This window comes from Vombatus ursinus, unplaced genomic scaffold (genome assembly GCF_900497805.2).
Source record: "Vombatus ursinus unplaced genomic scaffold, bare-nosed wombat genome assembly UNPS02015255.1, whole genome shotgun sequence".
In the NCBI taxonomy this organism is placed as follows: domain Eukaryota; kingdom Metazoa; phylum Chordata; class Mammalia; order Diprotodontia; family Vombatidae; genus Vombatus; species Vombatus ursinus.
This window is the reverse complement of record NW_020955033.1, coordinates 30519347-30545237: the sequence shown is the minus strand read 5'-3', so window position 1 is coordinate 30545237 and position 25891 is coordinate 30519347. Positions and strand designations below refer to the sequence as shown.

The window sequence follows — 25891 nt, the reverse complement described above, 5'->3', positions numbered from 1 at the left end:
AGTAAATTAAAGAAGGAAGGAAGGAAGGAAGGAAGGAAAGAAGGAAGGAAGGAAGGAAAGAAGGAAGGAAGGAAGGAAGGAAGAAGTTTTTATTAAACTCCTATTCTATGCCAGCCACTGTGTTAAGTGCTTTACAATTATTACCCATTTGATCCTCACAACAACCCTGAGAATTACTATTACTTTCCTCATTTTACAGTTGAGGACACTGAGGACATCAGATTTTAAGTGACTTACCCAGAGTCACATGGCTAATAAAAGTCTGAGGCCTAAGTTGAACTCAGGTCTTCCTAACTCCAGGCCCAGACAGCACTCTATCCACTGTGCCACCTAACTGCTTGAGAAATATAAGTAGTTCATCTGAACTCTTAGAATAAATACACATCCACACTTGATTCATTTCAACAACCATTTAATGCCTACTATGTGCTAGATACTGGGTGTACAAAGATAAATATGATACAGATCCTGCAGTCTTTTTGGGAGGGAGGGGACAAATTTATTCTCATAAATACCAATCACAACCTTTCCCTTGTATGCAGTCTGGATTTCAATTAATAATGGATTAGTCATTTAAAAAATTAATTAAATTAGGGCCTCACTGCTTCTTGCCTGTTCTCAATCACAATATCCTGAAATAAACTGAGCAATACACCATGTGGACCAAACTTTTCAGAAGTTTCTTCTTGCATTTCTAACCTGTTCTTTGTCCTATAATTAAATGTTTATGGGGGTTTTTTGCCTAAAAGAGTATTTTCCCCTTAGGGGGAAAAATCAATATTACAGGCACCTGTGAATTGGAAATGTTACAAAAAATAAAAACTAGACTCTAACTGAAAAGAAGACAACAAAAACATGAAGCTGTTGACCTGTAGTTTGTGGTTTATAGCCATGGGCATGAAGATAGTGCATTGCCCAACAGAGAACCTTCATTACTGCAGTAAAAACTCAATGTGAGTTTAAAAAATTATTTAAAGCCATAAAATCTAGTTAGCATCTCTCTTATTTCAAGTATGTTGCCAAACTGCATGAATCCAGCCTTCCTATTCCTATGTTTTTCCACACTTTAATTTTCTAGACATAAGGCATTCAGTTAAATTACATAGACATTAGCTAATTACAAAATAAATGACTACATTCAACAAATATTTATTAAGTGCCCTAAATGTGTGATTCCCTTGGGAAAGGAGATGTCACCTCTTACTTATTAATGTTCACCAGGGTTCCAACTGGAATAGGAATACCAATACTTATAAAGCATATTACCTAGATATAAGGCTGAATTGTCAGTACCATAGGCAGTGACAATAGATTCCATATCAAGGGTGCCCAGAGCAAGAAAACTCAAGAGATTTGCAAGGTAATGGCAGGAAACCAAGGAGTATCTATCCCTGAGAAAGGTATTAGGAAGAAGATCAAACACATGAGTGAAGCATTGGGGGAGTTTGGTCACAGACTGTGCCGGCCGCGCCGTGCACTCTCCTCCTATGAGGAGCAGGCTGCCGGAGTCATACTTACCAGTCTTCGGAGCCTACCTGGATACACACACAGAGACGAGCCTACCAGGAGGTGCCAACACCCGAGCTTTATTCAGAGGCCATCACAGCAAGGCCAAGCAGGAAGGCCAGAGCAACAGAACAGGAGCAAAGAGAGAGCGTGCTCCGACCAGGACCGTTCCTTAAGTACCTACTTAGCCCCTCCTCCTCAGCCCGCCTACTAGTCAATGATTGTAGGGTCAGATACCGGAAGGGGCTGTCTGAGTTTAGCGCACCAAGGGAGAGGAAGTGACGCAGGAGGCTAGGACCGGATACAGGAGGAAGGCGTCTGGGATTAGTGCATAGACAAAGAGTACGTGACCTAGGAAGTCAGGCCCAGATACCGGGAGGAGGCGTCTGGGGTCAGTGCTACACAAAGGGAAGGTACGTGACCCAGGAAGTCAGGAAGGACACAGGAAGGAGGCGTCTGGGGTTGACGTTGCACTTAGGGAGGGGACTAAGCAAAGGGAACTGTCCTCTGCCGTCCCACTCCCACGTGGCACAGACCCCTGCCTCAGGAGCATGTGCTACTTCCTTGTAATCTGTACCTTCCCCAGCTTATCTCACATAGCACTGCCCACTGCCTCAGGGCTTCTCCATATCCAGCCCATCCCAGTTCACCACAACTCCGCCCACCACAGCCCCTGCCTCGGTTACTTCCAAATACCCAGATCTTACCCCAATCTTGCCAGAACCCCCACTTGGCAGCAGCCAACATCAGACAGTCCCTCACAACAGACCCTGGCTAAAGGTCTAGGCAGGCCAATGATTGTCAGGAAGATCCACCGTTGAATAGTCTGTGGTTAGCACAATAATTTAAAAAGTGTGGTCCAATCCCCTCATTTCACAGATGGAGAAATTCAGGTCTTAAGGATGTTACACATCCTTATCCAGGGTCCACCAGGAGTAAGAGCTAGCAACATGGCCTGAGCTCTCACCAAAACTCTTCTACAATGACCTAGAAAATGCACCAAACCAAATTCTGAGCAGAAAAGCCAAGAAAAAAATCACGAGTTTGCTCATGTATAATCTATATCAAATTGCTTGACTTCTCAAGGAGGGGGGAAGAGAAAGAAAGAGGAAGGAAAAGCATTTGGAACTCAAAATTTTATTAAAAATGAATGTTAAGAATTGTTTTTACATGTAATTGGGGAAAAATAAAATGGAAGGAAGGAAGGAAGGAATACAAGTCATACAAGTCATTTTTCTAGATCAAGACAGCTTGGGAAGACAGAAAAGTCTCCAGGAACTGGGGTGGGGTCTGGCCAAGAGCACAGCACAGCAGCAGAGGAAATGGTGGTGAAATGCAGCCCTGTCCAAGGAGAGTTAAGGGAACTGAAACCTGGACAGAAAGAGATTCCAGGGCACTCCCTGCACTGGGAGCAGGAATGGGTGCTACCCAGCAGCTCTCTTGCCCATTATTCAATTTGAGATCACAATTCCATGGCAGAAAAGAGCAGTCAGGATCCCAAAGCAGTAGGGGTCCTGACCTGTGTAAAGGAAGATTTTGGGGAAAAGATAATGAACTAGGTTTTAGACATGTTGAATTTGTCCTTGGGCTCTGTAAAATGAAGTGGAGACCAAGTGATGCAAGCAATTAAAGGGAAGGCAATGGCTAGCATCATATACATGTGCTTCTATAATAATAATGTCATTACATTTTTATAGCATGTTCCAGATTTCAAGGCACTTTCATATTCACTGCTTTGCTGGGACAGCATTCTGAAAACAAAAGCTTGAGAGCTGGAAGGAGAAAGCAGAAACTAGACTAGGACTAGATCTCAAAGGACTGTTCCAATTCTTTTATTCTAGGAATCTATGAGATGCGTTGTCAATCCTATCTGGTGGTCTAGAGTATTGCCAGAGAGACTTCTATACACACAGACCTCTGATGTTTGACACTCAGGATCTTAGCCCAAAAGTGTCCCTTTAGGGCTTGTTAAGAATTGTGAAATGTGGCTCTCCATGATGTGCACTAACTCCCCCTGCCAAAAGTTAAAGAAAGCCAAGAGGAAGAGGCAGGAACTAGGGGGACAGAATATTACAGATAAGATTTCTGTAGCAGATATTTTCATTTAATCATTTTTATGTGTCTAAAAGGAGGTTTAATCTAGAAAGGATTGATATAAAAATATGATATCCATAAATATAGATTTTTTAAATTAGAAAAAGAAAGCTCTGCCAATCAAATTTATGTGGTGTAAAACATGTGATTTCCTTCTCGAGCCCACAAAAAGAGGCCAATTTCACCTGGTATAGTGATTGATCAGTAGTACAGATTGAGGTACCCAAAGAAACCAGGTCTACCCAAAGTGCCAGGATGCTGTAGATATACTGAGAAATGTACTTAGCTTTTACATAAATGCCAATCTGCTATAAAGTGGAATTTGGTAACAATTAGGTCTGGCCAGAATAAAATTGGCTGCCTTGTGAGTTAGCGATTCCTCTGTCACTGGAAATGTTTAAGGAGATGTTGGCTGATAGATGTTTTGTTTTGTTTCGCTTTGCTTTTATTTTGTTTTTGGCAGTAGAGAGGTCTAGTAACTGGACCAGTGATTTCATTGGCATAGAGAGAAGCCCTGGTTGTTGAACAGCTTCCTCTGACAATATACCTTCTCTGTGTCTTACAGTCTCAGAGGGCAGCCTGGAACATTGAGGAATTAGATCGTGTAGATCATGTAACTAGTACCTACATGTAGTAGAACCTGAAACCAAGTCTTTGTGTCTTTCTATCTGCTAGATTACCCTCTCCTGCCTAAATATGCCATTTTATGCCACTGGTATATTCATATCATGTATTATTTTTTCCTCACTTTGTTCTTTAAATCTTCAGAAAGATTACCAAAATTGGTCATTACTAGTACTAGCCTGGTACTTTGCACATATCAGACACTCGGTAAATATCTGTTGATTGAAAATTATTAATATTGTCAGAGAGGTAGTGGTCAAATTAATTCACTCTTATCAGTTTTAAATGCATTAAGCTCAAATCTATAATATATACTACCAAAAGGAAAAGCAGTCAGACTTCTTGCCCTGATGAAATCTATCATTAACAGAGACTCATGAGGCTTATGTAGCACATAGTGAAATGTCATGTGCAAAGCAATGACTATAGGACTACAGGAGAGGAGAACTGGGTTCTAATTCTGGCCAGAGTCTAATGAGCTGTTTTGGTTTCCAAAGCTAGCAGCAAGAAACAACTCTTAAATCAACTTGGTAATTTATGATGTGAAAATGATACAAGTAATTAAGACAAATTTAACTGAGCAGGAAGAAGAATTATTTATTCTAGTAGCACACAGATGACTTATTAACAATGTGTACCATCTGGTAGCTTCCTATTTTAATTCATTATTCTTGCTTACTAGGTGTTAAACTCAGGTGTTTTTAACAGCTATTAGAGTGCATGTGCTGTCAACATTTAAATGTAACCGATGTTAAAACCAAATAGTCTTTTTAAATCGTTGCTTAACACTTTTGCTCTCTCTAAATTTCAGTTCCCTGAATCAAAGCTCTGGTCACCCCATAGAAGTTATAGCTCTGTATCCATCCTCTGCACGGCTTCTCTGTGTGAAAAGATAAGGACTAGTTTTTGTCTATCATAGCATCTTGCAGATAGTATGTGTCTACAAATATTTGTCCAATTGAAATTAATTGAACTGAACTTCAGGAAAGTCATTTAACCTTTCTAGGCCTGAGTTTTCTAAATTTATCAAATGAGAATGATACCTGCCCTATCTACCTTACCTAATTTTTGTGAGAATGAAATGAAGTCACATTCATGTAAAATCTTTGAAAAATTAAATGTGTTATATAAACAAAGGGTAGCATTATTATGATTATAGAAGCCATTTTTCACATGAAGTTTCTTACTCTTAGCCTGATTTGTTTTGTCCACATTGTAAAATCCCTAGATTGTAAGCCCTAAAAAAGCAGGAAAAAAAAATATCTTATTCATCTTTTAGCACCCATAGCACCTGCCACCATGTGCTGCACATTACAGGGAGCTTTATGTCATGTTCATAGGATCAGACTTAAAGGAGGAAGGGACCTAAAATTCTATCTAGTCTTATCCCCTTTCATTTGACAGTTAAGGAAATTGAGGCCCAGTAAGATTAAGTGATTTGTCCAAGGTCATATAGGTAGTAATTGACAGAATCAGGATCTAAACACTGATTCTCTGGCTCCAGGACCAATGCTCTTGCCATTGTACCATTTATGATTCATGAATAAATTAAATTCAACAAACATTTATCAGTCATCTACCAAGTGTAAAGTACTATATTAGGTACTAGAGATTCAAAAGTGAAAAGACTATTTGTTCCCCAAAAGTTCCATCTCCCAACCTTGTAAATTTGTTGAATCAGCTGCTCTCCATTCCTAAAATTCACTCCCTCCTCACCTTCTCCTTTCAGAATCCTTATCTTCCTTCAAGATCCAACTCAGGTGCTTCTTCCTCCATGAAGCCTTCCTTTATCTCTGCAGTTATTAGCACCCACTCCCTCCTCAGTTTTCATTCTCACTACCACCCTGCATATCCCATTCCCCTGGAAGACATAAGCTCTTTGAGGGGAATGCTTTTATTTGTGGCTATGTACCCCCAGAATCCATTATACTGTTCTTTAGCACATAGTGACTGCACAATAAATATTGTTAATTGAATTTAATTAAAGATGGAGTTCCCTGCCCTCAGGGAACTTCTTATTTGGAAAAATGAATTCATAATCTTCACAAAATTGAGTCTTCAGCTAAAAATCAAAAACACAAACAGGTAAAGGATGCAACTAGAATAAATAATAGTTGGGTCATGCTTCTAAATTAGTTGTAATCTTGCAAAAATGTTTTTCCTCACTATAGAAGTGCAATTGTTAAAGATAGTGATGTCCCAACACTAAGAAGTATCACTATGGCAAAGGCTAACATAGAACAGTCTTCCCAGCTTTATGCTGCCAATCATTGGGAAGCTTTGTTCTGATAGAACCAGTCCAAGAGAAAGGGGCTTCATTTCATTCCTAATGAAAAACAAAAGTCACTCACTTCAGCAAAAGTTTTGCCTTTGGAAGACCAGAAAATCAAGCTATAAATAAATTACTAGGTAACTGGGAAAAGAGCACAATCTACTCCCACAAGAACAAATAAGAGAATAGAAAAACCGTGGTTCTGCTATCTTTAACAATAACAACTATAAAAAAAAGAAAGAAAAGAAATCATATTTTTCTCCTCCCACACACAACTATAAGCCAGCTAAGCATACATTCTCCAAACCGTTTACTATAAGAAAATAAACCATATCAAAGTCTGTGTATTCCTATTCAATTGAGAGAGAAAGAGAAAGAGAGAGAGAGAGAGAGAGAGAGAGAGAGAGAGAGAGAGAGAGAGAAGAGAGAGAGGAGAGTGAGCACATTTTTATAAAAGGACTGTGGTTAAGGTCAAAGCCTCCACTGCCTCTCCATATTGCCCAAGCTAAATTTTATGTCTTTCAAAATCTGGTAAAAGCAAGCAAGGCTCATGGGGAAGTTTCCCACATTCCAATAGCCTTCTGGATGTCCTACTGGCCTTTGGGTACTGAAATGAAAACTAAAGGAGGCAATACGAAAAGACAAGAGGTCGTGTAAAATATTCATACAAACACACACACAGACAGAGCTTTCATGCCACTATGACCCCAGAAGTAATAGAAAAAAAAGTTTTAACTTTTTACTTCCCATTCTTTAAAAGCAATGAAAGCATTTTTCCATAATAAAAAAGAAAAGAAAGAGGGAAAAGAAAGATAATGTCCAGCATCATTCTTTAAATGGGCAAAAGGAAGGAATTTTTTTTTTTAGGCAATTGGGGTTAAGTGACTTGCCCAGGATCACACAGCTAGTAGGAATTTTTTTAAAATATTAGGTAAAGTGTTAACTTTGAAAAAGTCAATCTCTTTTTAAAACAGATGACACTCTAAAAGAGAGGGATTCAATCCTACTCAAATTCTTTCTGTGTTGGAAATGCTGGGGTTAAGTTTTATTGCCTAGCAGATAGGCTACAGCAAAAGACAGCTATAACAACATTTCATGGCAGCATCCATCAGAAGGTCGCTGCTCATTCTCTAAAGTGCTGTGACTTTCATTTCTGCAACTTTAATACACACCGTTTATGAAATGATGGCCATGGCCATTGCTGGCCCCATCCCCACACAGAATAGCCTCATTACTTATGATGGCACTCTCAGAGCTCTAGGTCAGATAGCAGAACAGCTGAAGAAACTTTAATCACCTAAATTTCAAGTCTATTGATGAAAGAGCATTCTACACAGTACCGCTGCTAGTCAGATGATTGTTTTTCCAAAACTGAGCTCTTGCATAATATAAAATAAAAGCAGGCCTGTACATTTATTTGACTGTGGTTGAGTTTAGTTTGGCTTTGTAGGGGTGGTGAGAAGGATATCAATATGGCCACTCACACAATAACAAAGTCTGGGTCACAGTAAGATATCTAGTGAATGGAAAATACTTGTGTGGCATGAGAGACAGCTTCTTTTATTTGGTAACTATTTAAATAACCTATAAGGAAGTTTTCTTTGTTTTTTTGGTGAGGCAACCAAGGTCAAGTGATTTGCCCAGGGTCACACAGCTAGTAAGTATCATGTGTCCGAGGCCAAATTTGAACTCAGGTCCTTCTGACTCCAGGGCTGGTGCTCTATCCACTGCACCACCTATCTGCCCCAGAAGTTTTTTAATACTAATCAGGCCTCCTGAAGTGCCAGTAAGAATAGGCAAAGGCTTACTTTGGATATTATTTTTTTATGTCTATTTTTTTTGGTTGGCCTGCTAATATAATATTGTTATATTAGCTGTTAATATAACATTTATATTAACTTCTTGAAAGCTGTCAGATTTAATTATTACCACTGGATAATATCTACTGATATTTATTAAATAATATATTGATTAAATAAAACCTTTGGGAATATGATGTGGTTGTGGTCTAAACACTTATTAAATAGAAGTTGAGAATACTGTAAGAATGTATCCTTAATTCCCAAAGACAGAATCGTAAGAAATCAGTACTATGCCTATCTCACTAAACATTCCCTAATGCTGTCAATTCTTATGTTCAGTTGCAATTATTTTTAAAATGAGACTGATATTATCACAGTGTTATTGTGGAACTGTCAAAAAGTTATCAGCTCCTGAATCAAATGTCCTAGATTCAGATCCCATCTCTACCTTCGTAGACCTTGAGTGAGTCAGTCCTCAGTTTCCTCCTTTGTAAAATGAAAAGGTTGGACTAAATGGCCTTTAAGATTCCATACAGCTCTAAATCTGAGATTATATGATCATTCTCTGGATATTAATATTAGCGACATGTTTACTGCCAACAACTGGGGTTTGACTGACTTGGCTGGTATCTTTAACATAGAAGTTGATTTTCTTCTTGAGGTGTCGTGTAATAGATGGATTTTTTTTCACTTTTGATTTTTATAAAACTAAGTATACCTATTTCTGATGTTTTGGGATTGGCATTTGTGTATTGTGGGTAAGAACTTTAAGAAAAGTTTAGTGGTGTACATTTTAGCCATGAAGTTCTGTTTCATGATGAGCAGGCAGATTTCAGAAAAATCTGAAAAGACTTATAAGAACTGAAGCAAAGTGAAGTAAGCAGAACCAGGAGAACATTATACACAGTAGCAGCAATACTATGGCATGATCAACTGTGAATTTCTTAGCTATTCTCAGCAATACAATGATTGAAGACAATTCTACAGGACTCATGATGAAGCATGCTATCCGCCTCCAGAGAAAGAACTGATGGAGTCTGAATGCAGATCGAAGCATACCATTTTTCACTTTCTGTATTTTTGTGGGTTCTTCTTTCCTTTAGGTCTGTGTCTTCTTCCACAACATGAATAATATGGTAATATGTTTAGCATGATTGAACACATATAACCTATATCAAATTGCTTACTGTCTCAGTAAGGGGGAAGGTGAGAGAGAGAAAACTTGGAACTCAAAAATTCTTTTAAATGAATGTTAAAAATTGTCTTTACATGTAACTGGAAAAAAATAAAATATCATTTATTTATTAAGTTCTATTTCCAAATAAATGAAACATTTTGCTTTTATTTGAAGGCTGAAGAGGTTTAGTCCAGACCTATGATTTCATTGGCATAATGAACTTTTTTTTGAATGAACTCTGCTCACCAATGCTTTTCAGCAAGCTATCTGTGACTTTTCATTTTAGAGTTGCCAGGAGCACTGAGCTCGGTTCAGTTTTTTTGCCTCTAGTCACATCATATGTGTTAGAGGCAGAACTTGAATACAGAACTGCCTGATGCTAAGGCCAGAAATCCATCCATCTGTGCATTTTCAGTTGTCTCTTTAATGAAACATAGAGATAGTTGAAAATCCATTCCCACTTGACTGCTTCTGGTGCTTGGAAGCCCCATCAGGGGTGACAGAAAGGAAGAAATAGGTACAGGAAAAGAGTAAACACATAAAAATCGGAGGGAGAAAAGAACACCAGATTAATTTCCATCATGCCAGGCCATGAGGCAGAATTCTTGGGGAAACCTGGTAGAGCTATCCTCCACCCATTGGAAAAGTACAAGCATGGAGATTACCTCACAGGACACCTGGCAGATCCTTGTCTGTCCTCTGAGATGTCCTGGCCCTGTTCACCCTTTAGGAGTAGCCCTGCTCCAGAAAGGTTATGGTGAGGCTACTGCCAAATGACAGAAACTCTGTAACTCCAGCCACCGTTTACTGGACTGCCTAAATAATGACTTTGCCAGACCTTGTTACTTCATACCTTTGGGGAAATGACCAGATATACCTTTCCCGTTGTTCTTTTCCAGGATATCCAATGAACACTCCCCAAAACTCCAGATCCGGAGCCACAGTTACCTGAGGGCGGTGAGCGAAGTCTCAATCAATAGAAGCTTGGATAGCTTGGATCCTGCAGGACTTCTCACTTCACCAAAATTCCGCTCTAGGAATGAGAGCTACATGAGAGCCATGAGTACAATCAGCCAGGTGAGCTGGAGGTTCTGGGAAGGGATCCATTTTCTTCCCAGATAACTCCTTGCAGTGTTGCAGGATTTGTGAAGAGGTCACCTCCGAGGCAATGGGATAAAACAAGACCCTTTTTCAAAATTTTGCTTTATTGTTGTTGTTCAGTCATGTCTGATTCTTCCTGACCCACAGATCATACTGTCCTTGGGGTTTTCTTGGCAAAGATACTGGAGTGGTTTGCCATTTCCTTCTCCAGTAGAATGAGGCAAATAGGGTTTAAGCAATTTGCCCAGGGTCACACAGTTAGTAAGTGTCTGAGGCTCCATTTGAACTCAGGTCTTTCTGATCCCAGGCTGTATCCACTTAGCCATCTACCTACCTCCAAAATTTTGCTTATTGACCTAGAATTTCAATTTATTCTACTAATTTAAATTATACTTTAAATTCTCATACAAAAAATGAACACTTATTTCTCTTTGACCTGGGTATTTCAGGTACCCCTTTGCAAAAGAATAATTTTTGAACATGTTGAGAAAGACAATTAAAAGTCTGCTAGAGTTCAATTCAATAAGGAATTATTGAATGCCTTCCTTAGGCCCAATTAACTAATACATAAACCTAGAAACTGGGAAAAATACAAGAGGAGTATCTGTTACATTCCTCGCCCTCAACGTGTTTACAATCTAGTTGAGGGGAGAAAAGTTATGTATGGGAAACCATTAAGGGAAAATAGAAAACACAATAGAAATAAGACCCTCCCCTCAAAAGTTTAGGACAAATAATAGTGCATTGGACTTCAAAAAGTAGAAAGATCAATGCAGACTAGAATAATCAGAGAAGACATTGTTGGGGTGGGAGATGACTCAAAATGGGCTTTGAAGGACAGATAGAATTTGGGTTGGGAAAAGAATGTGAAAGGAATTCCAAACCAGAGAGAGGGCATAAACCAAGTTTAAAATGAACAGAATTTGTTGGGATACAATGAGTCAGCTGATCTAACAACAGTTAGGGATATAATATTAAGGATGCCTTAGTTTTCTCTTTCATGAGATAAGAAATTAGAGCCACTGAAGGTCAATACAGATTTAGAGTGAGGGCAAAGTAAGGAGGAAGGGGAAGGGAGGAAGATGGGGAAGAAAGAGAGAGATGGGGAAGGGTGGAGACAGACAAACAAGAGAGAGAAAGAGAGAGAGAGAAGTAGGTGATGGACTGGTAGCAACTCAGCATTGAAAGCAGATCCTTTAAAAGAAAATTAGTTTCAATGAGACTGCACAGTTCCCTCACTGTGTCCCCCTGTCATATGAGATGGGAGCACTCAAGCAAGGGATTATGAGGCAAAGCTGGGAGGACAACAGAAAGGACCCAAAAACAGCAGTGCAGAAAAGAACCAAGAAAGTCTTCATAGGCAAGGTGCCTACATAAGCTGCCTTACTCATGTATGATAGGATTTGCTGAACTAAAATATCATAACATTATCTATTTACTCAATAAGGCTCTACTTATGTCTTCCAACTAACATTAGCCAAGATATTTTGTCTTGTCTATCGTTAGCTTGATAGATAACATCTCCTTCCAAGCTATACCAAACTTTCAGTATAATATGGGGGCAATTTATAAGTGTATTTTGTTTTTGTTTTCTATGTATAGTAAAATATTAATGTTATTTAGATATTTTTAGTAGGTACAACATAATAGGCAGACATATAATCTAAAGCTGTCTAAACCTAGTTGGCATACCTGCAAAATACATCAGCAATTTTAGGAAATTTTTCTCAGAAAACATTTATGCATTTATATGGCTCAACCCTGACTACATTACTATATTTAGAGCATTGGATTTTTTTCCTCATAAAGAAAAATATGCAATTTCCCCTAGGACACATTAGCCATACTATCTACTGCTATTATTTCATAAGCTATTGTTCCTGACCTTACTATAGGCAGTATTTTCCCCTCAGGTGACATGTTAATGAGACATCAAGGAAATGATGTTGTTGAGATACATAGTATAAGATGTATCACCATGTGAAGTTGGGCCTTGACAGGCTCTACAATTCAATCGCATAATTATTTGTGCCACTAATAATATGGAGGAAAAGGGCCTATCCTAAATGGGCCCCTGATGGTAAATGATTCTCACAGTCGTATTTAGTTTTCAAACAAACCAATGACTTTACAAATGATTTTATTGTTTTCCTTCTTAGTTGTGACATCTCCGTTAATCACTGGGAGGATGATTGCCCTGTGAAAGTCCCTATGCCTGAAGTTGTACTGGGCACCCAGTAGGCACATTAATAAGTAGTTGGGTTTCTAGGATGATAGAGATCCTCAACACTCATCCTCAAAATATTACAAATTTACTATCAGCAATAGTAGTATAGCATTCAACTGCATTTTATTCTGTTTTCTTTGGCATACCAGTGTCCAACTACTCTAAGGAATTTTAAGTCAAGAAATTGGTCTAGAATAACTGATTATTTGTTTTCTATATCAATACCTCATAAAAATAAAATGCTTCTGAAAATACACTATTTAGCAAACGACCAAAACACATACCATATGCTCACTAACACACTATAACTTTTATCCAAACAAAAGAATTTATTTGGACTAAATATTTGGGTAGTCATCTCTGGCCATGGTCCAAACCACACTAGGCCCTGGTTTAGTGCTTTATTTTCTAGTGTTTTCTTGTCTGTCAAAAACAAGAAATTTTGGCTTGTGAAGGGAAAAGAATAGATACTAGTGAAAAAAATGTTGTGTAACATCCACCATTTTCCAATTAAAAGCTGATTTTGTTTCTTCCTACAATTTTTATTATCAGAACTTTAGAGGATATGTCCTGGACTGGCCGGAGGAGTGGGGGGGGTGGGGAATAGGAGGAGAACCCTTTCTTTCATCTGCCCCAAGGCCATTACAAACTACTTGAGTAATAGGTATACCTATGCCTTCAGTTTAAGGGGGTGAGAGGAAATCACATACTGAGAAATTTTATGATTTTGTAATTACAGAGGGCACCAAACAAGGAAAATCTAGGAAAGAAATCTGGAGGGAGCAAATGAAAGATCAGAAAACACATTATAAGAAACTGGAGTGAGAAAAGTTTTATTGCAGTGTATGAAAATATTGCAATTAATAATATTTGCTATAAGGAGGACCTGAGTTCAAATTCGGCCTCAGACACATGATACTCACTAGCTGTGTGACCCTGGGCAAGTCACTTAACCCCAATTGCCTCACCAAAAATAATAATAATAATAATAATAATGTAAAGAAAATTTTAAAAAATAATATATGCCTATAGCCCCCAAACACAAAGTGAGCCCCTTCCCCTAAATGGTGACTTGTCCAAATCAAACGTCTCCCATACCTGGCAATGACAAAATGTGTGCTGTGCTATTTAACAAGGAACCAGAATCTGAGGGTTCTCAAATAGTTGATGGAGGGAGAGAAGAACGATATCTGAGATCACAGGATCACTGAGGGTTCAGCCTCTTTCTATGAAGAGGTTTCTAATTGTGTTCCTTCCTTTAAAGTATGAAAATGGTTACCTCCACTTTTCACAGAATCCTAGAATTTGAGAGTTGGAAAGAAATTCAGCAACAATTCCAGTCCCAACCCATACAACAAAGGAATCTCCACTATAACATGCCCAACAACTTGTCATCCAGCCTCTACTAGAAGACCTCCAAGGGTGGGGTTGATTTCCCCCTTTCAAATGGGGTGTACTAAATATTCAGAATCAAAGAGGTTTTCCAAAGTTTGCATTATTTGGTGTTCTTTATCCTTCCTTCCAGAAGAGGACCAATGACTTCAGGAAGAGGATGTCTTGATTTGCAAGTAAATTGGATTTCAGTGAGGCAGAGCTATGCAAAGTCATCAGCTTCACTCTCTACTCCAGGGTCATCTGAGTCTAATGGCAAGACATAGATCAGCATGACTAGAGATGACCCCAGATGAGGGGGAGACCTTGGCCTTTTTTTTTCTCTTCCCCACTTATATATTCTATCATTTGAAAAAAAAAACTGGGACAATTAACCCTTCTTTCCCATATAGTTTCATTTATGATTTCTTGAAATAGTGCACTGGAAAACCGGGCTTTGATAAAGCCCATTGGTATTCAAATAGAACTACTTGACCATGCCTAAAACCCAAATCACTCTGGCTCTCACTGATGGACAGGTAATAGGCCCCAGCCTCACTTGATCCTTGTTTGGGTTTTGATAGCTCAGAAAGAGTGTAAATAGCAATTGTTTCTGCTCTGGCCAGAAACTCTTCCCCTCCCAGTTTGATTTTCTTTTTTTTTTTTGAGTAGGCAAACTGGGCCATCTTTTGCTTCATCTCTTACCTAGCCTTAAATCTCTGAATGAGTGTTGCCTCAGATGAATTGAGACCTGGGAAAGACCTTAGCTTAAAAAGGGCAAGGTCTCCCACTATATCTGGGGTCTTCTCCAGTCATCCTGATCTATGTCTTGCCACTGGACTCTAATGACTCCGGAGGAGAGAGTGAGACTGTTGATCTTGCACAGCCCTGCCTCACTTAAATCCAATTCACTTGCAAGTAAAGACATCAGCCTCCTGATGTCATTGGTCCTCTTCAAGAATGAAGGACAAATCACCAAAATAAATAAGTAGAAAGTGGGGCAGCTAGGTGGATAGAGCGCTGGCCCTGCAGTCAGGAGGTCCTGAGTTCAAATCCAGCCTCAGACACATAACTCTCACTAGCTGTGTGACCCTGGGCAAGTTGCTGAACCCTAGTTGTCTCACCAAAAATAAAGAAAGAAAGAATAAAGGACAAACAACAAGTCTGCATAATAAATTCAAAGGTTCAGGTCTTGTCATCCATCCTCATTCACCAAGAAAGTCAAGTTGAAGATACATGCAAATACCTCTACCTTCCTGAATATGTGTGTCTATAGACAAAAAAATGCCATATGAAGGTCACACAAAATGTCTTGCTGGGCCCCATTTCAATGCCTGACTTCCCTCACCCTCCATCCTCACTGCTGCTTCAAGGAGAATATTATATTTAAAACTTTTAACTTACCATAATTTTGTTTTTCATGATTCTCCCTATGAAATTGCTATGACTGAAGTTGTGTTGCGTACCTACAATTTACCAAAAGCACATGGTACAGCATCAACTACCATTAAATACCCCTTGTATCTATCTCTCCCTCACCTCCTTTCTCTCCTATCCTTTCCTCAATCCCTTCCTCCTCCTCTTTTTTCTTCCTCTCCTTTCCCTTTCATCCTCTCTCCCTTATACATTCTTCCACGCTTTGAGTTCACTATTTAAGGGATCTATAACTTCATTAGTACTCTCCCCACAGACATAGTCTACACTCCCTCTGAACCTTAGTTGACAGTCTTTGTGGCCAAAAAAGTTCATCAGTTGGTAGACAACTATATGGTTCAAACAGCTTCTCTGAATGCCACTTAGCTTGGTCCTGGAACATAGACCCACACTCACAACCTTTCCAGATGGTAGAATCTGCTAGAGCTGGATTTCTGGTGGCGTGGACTTGAAGGATCTAAGGTCAGTCCCACACCACAAAGTGGCATTGGAGTAGAATTTGAATGGATGTCTCTGCCCTCTTGTGCTTCCTAAATTAAAGAAAATACTCTCTCTTCTCCTGCAGGTGAGCGAGATGGAAGTCAATGGTCAGTTTGAGTCTGTGTGTGAGTCTGTATTCAGTGAACTGGAATCTCAAGCTGTAGAAGCCCTGGATCTGCCAATGCCAGGATGTTTCCGAATGAGGAGCCATAGCTATGTGAGGGCGATTGAGAAGGGCTGTTCCCAGGATGATGAATGTGTGTCCCTGAGGTCTTCCTCCCCACCCCGAACAACTACCACCGTGAGGACCATTCAGAGCAGCACTGGTAAGGAACAAAGGAGCAAAGTAGGGATCAGCTCAAAGCTGGGGTTGACTGATTACCTCACAAAGCTGGTGAGGCAAATTCATAGGACTCCAGACTTAAAGATGTAACTTAGAAACCTAGTGCCTGGGATGCACTCGGACAAAGGCACACTTTGACTCTTGAGTAGCCCAACACCCACTTGTGCTGATGAAATATGCTATTGGTCCAAATGATCTTAGTATCTGGAATTTTTGTTTGGGATCATTTTCATTTTTTTTAAATAGTTCCCTTCTTCCAAAAGAGATACTGGTACCAAAACATTACTTCTCAGTCTATAGCTCTGCTTCCCCCACAACTCATCTCTCCTCTTCCCTGTCTGAGTCCTTTCACCCTCACTGCCCACTTCAATCACAGTATCAAACCTAACTCAAAAGGATTGTCAAAGTATAGTGCATGTGGGAAAGTCTTTCAAAATTCTACAAATACAACTCATACCTGTTAACAAGAGTTAACAATGCCAATCCCTCAATTCCATCTTTGATTTGAAAAAAAAAGAAAAAAGAAAAAGAAGAGGTCACCTAAATGTGTGGGTCTGTTTTGCTTGATTGTGCTTCTTTGTTAATAAGGATCGTTGTTTTGTTTTGTTTTTTTCTCTCTGATTGGGGAGGAGGAGCTAGAGGGGCTTAAAAATAAATTAATTAAACAATGATCACCTTAAGGGTGCTATGCTTTGGCACACCTGACCCCTTGACCATAAGTTTTCTTTCACAAAATATCAATGTTATTTCACTCTCTGGATTTAAAAAACTTACTCAGAACTCAGTAGAACCAAATAGGTGGACCAGAAAACAAGAGCTAAGGAAATGATAAAGGAATTTGGTTCCTGAGTGTTGCAGGTTTTATTTTATTATGATGGAAGGCATATTCATTTCAGTATTATTTTATTTAAAAGCATCTGATCTCATTTTTTAAAAAAAAAGGGCCTCTCCTTTCCCACTATACTACATCCAGGTGGTGACTATTAAACTGTATTTTTTTTTTATTGGTAGTTCTTAGCCACTGAGGCCATAAAAGGAGCTTAACTGGTTACTGTGACACCTGAGCCCACTACAGAAATGGAGCCGTGAGTTATGTATGAACACATTGGAAGTCTGTGTGTTTGCTTATGTAACACATGAGTTCCCAAAAGAAAATCTACCATGTCTTAAATAGACTTACCTTATTCCTGAATCTCTGGTAACTTAGATGAGAGTAACATTCCATAGGAACCTGAGAGAAATAATAAATGAGCTAGAAGGAGAGGTCCAGAGCCAGAACATTGCATTATTTGCTATGAAAATTTCATTAATTATCTCTATTCATCACTAGAATTCATCTAGAATCTTCTGTGGACTTGAAAAAAAGTATGTAGATGAACCTAAGTAAATTATTATGCAATCAGAAAGACTCAGGATTAGAGGCGTACTTGATGAAGGAGACTGGATACTGGGAGTTCCTTCATCCTGTACCAATACAAACTAAGGTGTTGGGTCAAAAGGCTTCTGACAGTAAGGAGGGTTGGCTGCTGCCAATGATTTCTGCAAGATCTTATACTGTATTTTATACTGTATACTTTATACTGTATTTTAGGGTGGCAACCAGACAATCATTTTTGACAACCTTTCTGCCTTGGCAGGAGGATTGTCAGAGGGCGAGTGCTCAACAGCAGGCCCACTGGTCAAAGAGGATGTAATCTCTTTGTTCAGCAGAAAAAATTTGTGGCCTGGACCTCCACAGATGACTGAGTTCATTCCTGACATTGATGGGTCCAGATGCACATTTTTGCTTTCAAGGGGAATTCAGAGGCAAGAACCACAAAAGTGATTTCTAAGCAAAACAAGACTCATTTCTGAAAAGGAAAAATCAAAAACTAAACCATTCCTGGGCATATTTGTGTACATATGTTTGTTCGTGCAGTAAATGTGGTCTCAAAGGCTTAAGAAGAGTTACTGCTGTTCCAATGTACTGTCCCTTACCTTACAGCAGTGTTCTCCCCATGTCTCTGTCTATACCCTCCTGTAAGGCTTTCATTGCATTCTACTAGTTCTCTCTTTTTTGACTCTTTCCCAGGGACTCTGCATCAGTGTCTTCCTGGGTCATTCATGGCTGGGTCCAGATACAGCTTGGATTGCCTAGGGCTCCTGATATTAAAAGTAGCCATAAGAACTGAGTAGGGCCTGAAATTAGGATCTCTTCTTCTTCCACTAGATATTCAGGGTTTGATTGTATCTTGGAGTAGGACAGTAGAAGATGAAATTAGTGAAAGGAATACAAAGGTGACTTCATCACCTGCACCCCATGGTCCACAGCAACAAGCTGTGAGGCCAGACTGACTTGAAGCTCTGTTCTAAGCCCTGAAGCCTTAGGGAAGGCTAGACAAGACTTGGATGCATCTGAGGTGGAAAAGAAGGTATAGCCCACGTAAATCGTCATCTGTGCATTCATTGATGGAAGGGTGATGAAGCACAACTTTTATGGACTTGGTGATAACTCTCACCCTGAACATTATCATCATATATATAACACTTTGGTCTTTTCTGTGATTTTGTGATTCCAGGTAAAAACGTACTAGAAAACAAAATATATTTAATCTATATATTAAGGAGCAGGCATTTATAAAGTCTAAGTAATCTAATCAGACATTTGAGTTATAATTCAGGTGTCACTCAATTACATCATCTCTATTCCATGAGCCACCCAAAAAGAACCCTTTCTTATGACAGTTCCCATGCATCTTTTTTTTTTTTTTGCTTTTTTTTTTTGGGTGGGCAATCGGGGTTAAGTGACTTGCCCAGGGTCACACAGCTAATAAGTGTCAAGAGTTTGAAGCTGGATTTGAACTCAGGTCCTCCTGACTCCAAGGCCGGAGCTCTATCCACTGCACCACCTAGCTGCCCCTCCCATGCATTTCTTAAGAATTTCCTCATGTGCACACTCACATGCATGCCTATTAATTGTGAAGAAATTTGACTGGTTAGTTGGTTGTTGTCCTTCATTCTTGAAAAGGGCAAAAGTGACATTGCTATGTTGGGGATTAACATACATGTTCAACTGTGGCTGATCAGACCAATACAAGCTCAGAATGCTTGAGTGAAAGCATAAGCTAAACTTGGGACAACTGGGTCTTAATTATTCCACCACTCACTAGCTGTGTGACATTGGCTAAGTCACTTTATTTCTCTAATCCTCAGCTTTCTCATGTGTAAAATGGGATGGTAGCACTTGCCCTACCTTCCCCCATAGAATTGTTGTGAGGAAAGTACTTTCTTTGTAAACCAAAAATACTAAAGTTATTAAGTCATTTGTCTTTTTCATCCATTAGTCTCCTGCCTAAACCTTGTCTAATACAATGTGCCTTTTTTATCACTCCTTGAAGCTCAGAGGAAAGCACAGAAAATACATAAATTGGCTTCAGATCCTGCTTATTCCCTGAAAGAAATGCTCATCTATGAAAAGAGGGAAATGTTTTTACTCTTTCCTAAATTGGTTTTTGTGTTTCTGTTTTTGTTTCTCTTTCCTATGCCCAGGTCTCAATGTCTTCAAGGTTTAGTAGGGCTTAATTTTCCTTTTAGCTATCTTTCCTCCCACCATATTCATTTACTTCCTATTATATATCTTATTTGTCCTGAACCACTCCTACTCTTCTTTTGTCATACTAAAGGTCTCTTCTTCTACCAATGCCTGTATAGCAGTTAAAATTCCTCCTTAGAGCTATCCACATTCCATCTCCTTTAACCTTGATCTTTGTGGCAATTATCTGTTCCATTATCCTGACAGAATGTGCTTTCCAGCCTTTCTCTACTGACGTCCTCATCTCCTCCTACTAGAAAAATATGACCAACAAAAAGTATACAAGGGTAGAGAAATATTTTAATAATAACTATTTATTTGGTGCTAGCTCATACTGACTCAAGAGAGTTTACTGTTAAATTTTCTGTGTATTTGTACCTCAGAAATCAACACACACTACAAATCAGGGCTTGATTTATTGCTTTGTTGATTGTCTAGACTTAAGAGAGAAGAAAATGTTAATAATAATGCAGATTATACTTTAAAATGTGTCATACATACTTTTTCTTTTGAAAGCCAATTGTCTTTTACCAGCATATCACTGATGAGAGTTCGCTTTTATATAGTCTCTTACTTTAGCTTATGAAAGTGCTTACCTTTCAAGAGCACTAAAAAGAGGGTAGTACAAGAAGTAGTATTTCCCATTTTATTGCTGAAAAATTGAGGTTCAGAGAGGTAATGACTTGCCCACTCTTATTGGGCTAATTAAGATTCATCTTCAGATTTTGTCAGTCATCGAGGTACAGAGTAAAAAGGGCGAGATCTAGAGTCAGAGGACCTGAGTTTATCTCTGCTACTTACCAGCTGTGTGACCTCGGGTAAGTCATTTAGCATCTATAGGCCTCAGTTTCCTCTTCTGTAAAATGAGGTTGGCCTAGATAGCCTTGAAGTCCTTTTCTTCTCGAGATCTATAATCCTATGGTTCAAAGTCCAGGGCTTTTTTCACCATAAGATGCCATCTCTCATGATGTAAGTTCTAAATTAACCTTGCGAACCAACCCCTCAGCTATTCTCAGGTGAATGAGAATTTAAGAGCATTCCATTTAAGTAGGAGCGAATTAAGAGCTGAATTGGAAAATTAATTACCACTATACTTGCTTTGATTTATTTGCTTTCTGATTTAATGTTAACTGTATTGAATAGAATCACAGATTCTCTCTGGGCCTAAAATCAGCTTTAAGCATGAGAATCCCACTCCCCAACTCATCTCCCATTTCCCCTAGTTGCCAAAGTAATTTTTTCAGAGTTTTTTTATTCATTCAATTAATATATATTGAGTGCCTAAGTAAGACATACTCTGTGTAAGCCCTTTTATGAAAAAGCATATTGCTTTTTTAAGTGTTGCCTCCGTGATATCATAATTGCTTATTAAGAAAATCATTAGAAAGTGTTTAAAGTAAAAGTACAATTTCCGCTCCAGAAAAAGATGAAAGGGAAGAAACTGAAGTTACCACAATACTTTGGTGCTTGAAGGATCTGTGGTTTCCCAGTGTGGACATTTCCTCCACCAGTGCAGATTACAATCCTTTTATGCCTCAATCAATAAATAGTTTAAAGAATTGTTTTGAGGAGAGAATTTGGAACTCAAATTTTTTTAAATACTAAAAATTATTTTTACATGTAATTGGGGGAAGATATTAAATAAATATTTTTTCGAAGAAAAAAATTATTTTGGCTGGAAGAAGAACAACAACCTTTTGACAAAGAGACTTCCCAAAACTTAGCTAGGCTGGTCCTTCAACAGCAGACATTCAGTCCATTACCCAATCCATACATGAAGTCTTTTCAGCTTGGTAGGATCTACAAGAGATTTTACATACTGTCTGTCCCACAGTAAACACTTAATAAATACTTGTTGACTGACTTTGCTGATATAACAACAACAACACAATGACAACAATAATAATAATTAGCATTTATATCCACTTTAAAGTTTGCAACAAACTTTACAAATATTATCTCATTGGATCCTTATAACAACCCTGGGAGGTAGGTGCTGTTATTATCATCGCCATTTTACAAATGAGAAAACTGAGGTAGAAGAGTTTAAGTGATTTGCCCAAGAGCAGACAGCTAGTTAGTGTCAGATACTAGATATGAACTCAAGTCTTCCTGACTCCAAGGCTAATACTTTAGCTACTGTGCCACCCCAGTTGCCTTCTTCAAGAAGTGAAGGTCAATTCCAAGCCATAGTGAGACAGAAGAGTAGAGCTGTGGGGGAAGGGATGATTCTGATGGCTGCAAGTAGAGAGAATACTTTTTGTCTCCATTTTTTTGAAAGCTTAGGTGAAAGTGGAGCACGGGGACTAACTTGTACCCAATTCTCTTAGAAAGCAACATGAAAGAAACGGAAAGAATACCGGCTCTGGGGTCAGAGGACAGAAATAGGGGTAGGGACGGTCAATAAAATGATTTCTGATTAATGTTTTGAAAACGTAACTGTATTAAATTTATCCACTTCTTTTGGGAAGCAGCTTTACATGTGTGCAATGGAGAAAACACTGGCTCTCGAGTCAAACTGAGCTAACTAATACCTGCTGAAATCCTACCTCTCTACCTTGGGCAAGTCACTTAACCCCTGCTTCCCTTTCCTATGCTCGTTCAGATTATAATTTTTTTAATGCCCCCATTGATGGCTCAAAGGATTATTCTGGAGGGAGAAAAAACAAGGTATCTCCCACATTTGGCACGATTCCTTCTATTTGGGAAGAAAAAAAGCATTTCTTCAGTTAGACATATTGGCAGCGCTGTACAAAAAGAGAACGCCTGATAACAGCATCCGCACGGATTGGAGAAAGGACTCCACACGCAGCCCACTTACCTCGCGAGACCCACTGCATACTACCTGCGCGATGTCGGGCAGGGCGCTTCTCCTCCTCAGACCTCAGTTTCGGGCCCAGGTTGTCGAGGAAGTTGAACTAGATGGCCTCTGTCTGAAGTTCCTTCCAGATCTGAAGCCAGGATCTTCTGGTCCGTTCAAATTTACTCTTGTAAACCTAGCATTAATGAAATATGCAAATGAGGCTGAATACATGCATACATACATATATACATATATACGTATATATGTATGTGTGTATATATATATATATATATATATATATATATATATATATACACATAAAGTGTGAGCACATTTCAATCTTTCTTCCTTCCCTAAATCCTTGTTTTCTGGCAACTAACGTACTTATCTAACACTATTTTACCTTGGCCAAATAACTTATGTATTGTACTTGCTAAGTCTTTACCCCCTCTCCCCCATAGACATATTTTTAAGTCATGATAGGAGGGAATTGTAGAAAGAGTATCTAAGAATTTCAAGCCAAATGATGCTTTATACACCATGGAAATCATTCTGTTTAATCATTATTTCCAGGGTGATGGTACTTTTAGAAGCAATATGATTTTCTAAATCATAAGTGAACTCATTTACTGCATATTGCTTTTTTTAAGGGTTGCCTCTGAGATATCCTAATTACTTATTAAGAAAATCTTTTAAAAGCATTTAAAGTGAAAGTACAATTTCCCTCAATCCCCTTCCACAGATGTCTGCAGAAGGCAAGCGCAGAGAGGTTAAGGAAAGAGATTCTTTGCCACTTACTGAGCATTGACAATCTATGTGTTAGCGCACATGTGGGCCCCTGCCCACACGTTCTCTCATCAATAGCTTGTGAATGCTGTTTTCAAATGCCCTCACTGTGTACAGCTCTGTCAATTTGTCTGACAGAAGACTTTTTTCTTCCCAGAAGGAAATGTCTTCCCTGTTATTTCTGCTTTCCTACACTACCTGCTCCCCCACAATGACAGCCAAGCCACGCCTACTTATTTATTGCTCACTCAAGCAAAAACAGTAACATAATATATCATTTAATGACAGAGTTTTAGTCTGTCGCTCCCCATCCAAAAGCCTATTTGCAGAAGTCAAACAGGTTCTGACTTAGATAAAAACAGCTATTTGTTTTTAGACATTGGGAAATGTCTAAGAGCAGAGAAGGGGGATGGAGAGACATTTTTTCTATAGGTTCCAATCTTGACTTTGTTACTAACTGGCTATGAGACCCTGGACAAATCACTTAATCTCAGGCTCTTCGTGTGCAAAGTGAGGTGACTAGTTGAGCACTAAGGTGCCTTAAGATATGTTTCTTCTATCTGTGATTTTATATTGACCTTAGGCCCATTCTGTAGCCAACTGGCTAAAGAGAGAAAAGATAAAGACCAAATTAGTAGTCTGAGGCTTACTTGAAGAAAAAGAAAAGAAAAGAAAAAAAGCCACGAACTTGGTTATCTTATCAACTAGTATTACAAATAGCTTATGCTTCATAGCACTCTATCCTTTCTAGAACACTTGGACATTGAAAATCACAAAACCTGTAGGAGATAATGAGGTCTTTTCTTACTGTCTCCAATTTTCAGATGAGGAAACTGAGCCCAGGGACTTAAGTGACTTGTCCTATGTAATCCAGTTATTTAGTGGCAAAGAGAGAACCAGAACCATTAGAGAATTATAAGGGACTCAAATTCAACAGTCTGTGCAACATGGCTTTGCAAGGAAAAACAAAACGATGTCAGTAAAACAGCACATTGCCCTATGAGATTTTAAAACAAATTGAAAATCCATTCTACTTACTAGTTGTTCTCTTACTCCAAACAACTACTGAGGTTAAAAGCACAATGTAAGAATGCGCTCTGGGGAGGCCTACAAAGGTGTTTCTCCATCACTACTACAGCTGGAATAGAAGGGCAAATGGATACATGAAATCCACAAATAATTTTGAAAAGTTCATCTTAGCCTACAATTTCAACCAGTCAAAAAGGGTTTTGAAGCAGCTTGGTAATAAGGAGTTGGCCTCAGTCAGGAAGGGGCCTCAGGTTTATATCCTGCCCCTACCATAAAGTGCTTTGTGACCCTTAACAAGTCATGAAACCCTTTGGTGTTCTAGGCCAATAGTATTAAACTCAAATAGAAACAAAGCCAGTAAACCTTACATAAGGATCCCTGTGGGTTGCATATTGCCTTAGAAAACCATACACTAACATCATGTTTTCATGTATTTTTATTTGTGTTATTAAATGTTTCCCAGTTGAATTTTAATCTGTTTCAGCAGCCCTAGGGAATACTGAGGGCCATCTCTGGCTCATACACCTCTGCTCTAGGCAACTATCTAATAATACAAGTTACAAAGATATTGACCTGTGCTAGTAGAGGGAATTCCTCATATCAATGAAACCGCAGGACCAGTCCCAATGTCTATGTCCTAGGGACTAGGGTTATAAGACAGCCCTTCCAAATACTTTTCCAGCATTACTAACAAGTAAGCTTGTTGTTATTCAGTAGTGGCCCACTCTTCATGACCCCATTTGGGGTTTTCTTGGCAAAGACACTGGAGTGGTTTACCATTTTCTTCTTCAATTCATTTTACAGATGAGGAAACTGAGGTAAACAGTTACATGACTTTTCCAGAGTCACAAAGCTAGTCAGTGTCTGGGCCAGATTTGAACTCAGGAAGATGAGTCTTCCTGACTTGAAGCCAGACAGTCTATCCATTGTGCCACCTAGCTGCCCAACAAGTAAGCATCAGACAACTAATTTAGTCTTTATCTTTTCCCTCTTTAGCCAGTTGGCTACAGAATGGGTCTAAGGTCAATATAAAATCACAGATAGAAGAAACATATCTTAAGGCACCTTAGTGCTCAACTAGTCCCCTCACTTTGCACACAAAGAGCCTGAGATTAAGTGATTTGTCCAGGGTCTCATAGCCAGTTAGTAACAAAGTCAAGATTAGAACCTATAGAAAAAATGTCTTCGCCTCATTCTCAAGTAATTAATTATATCATTTACAGGGTGTGTGTGTGTGTGTGTGTGTGTGTGTGTGTGTGTGTGTGTGTGTG

At 38.9% G+C, this 25891-nt stretch overlaps 1 protein-coding gene across 6 annotated transcripts in view; it reads left to right on the top strand.

Annotated features, from left to right (window-relative positions):
- The window catches only part of LOC114031836 (disks large-associated protein 1), a 411078-nt gene that overhangs the window by 167339 nt on the left and 217848 nt on the right, over positions 1-25891 (top strand). For all 6 annotated transcript variants that reach the window (XM_027846987.1, XM_027846986.1, XM_027846991.1 and 3 more), the window contains exons 3-4: positions 10375-10552; positions 16174-16414. In XM_027846987.1, the coding sequence (XP_027702788.1) occupies positions 10375-10552; positions 16174-16414 (419 nt within the window). The remainder of the gene's footprint in view (positions 1-10374; positions 10553-16173; positions 16415-25891) is intronic.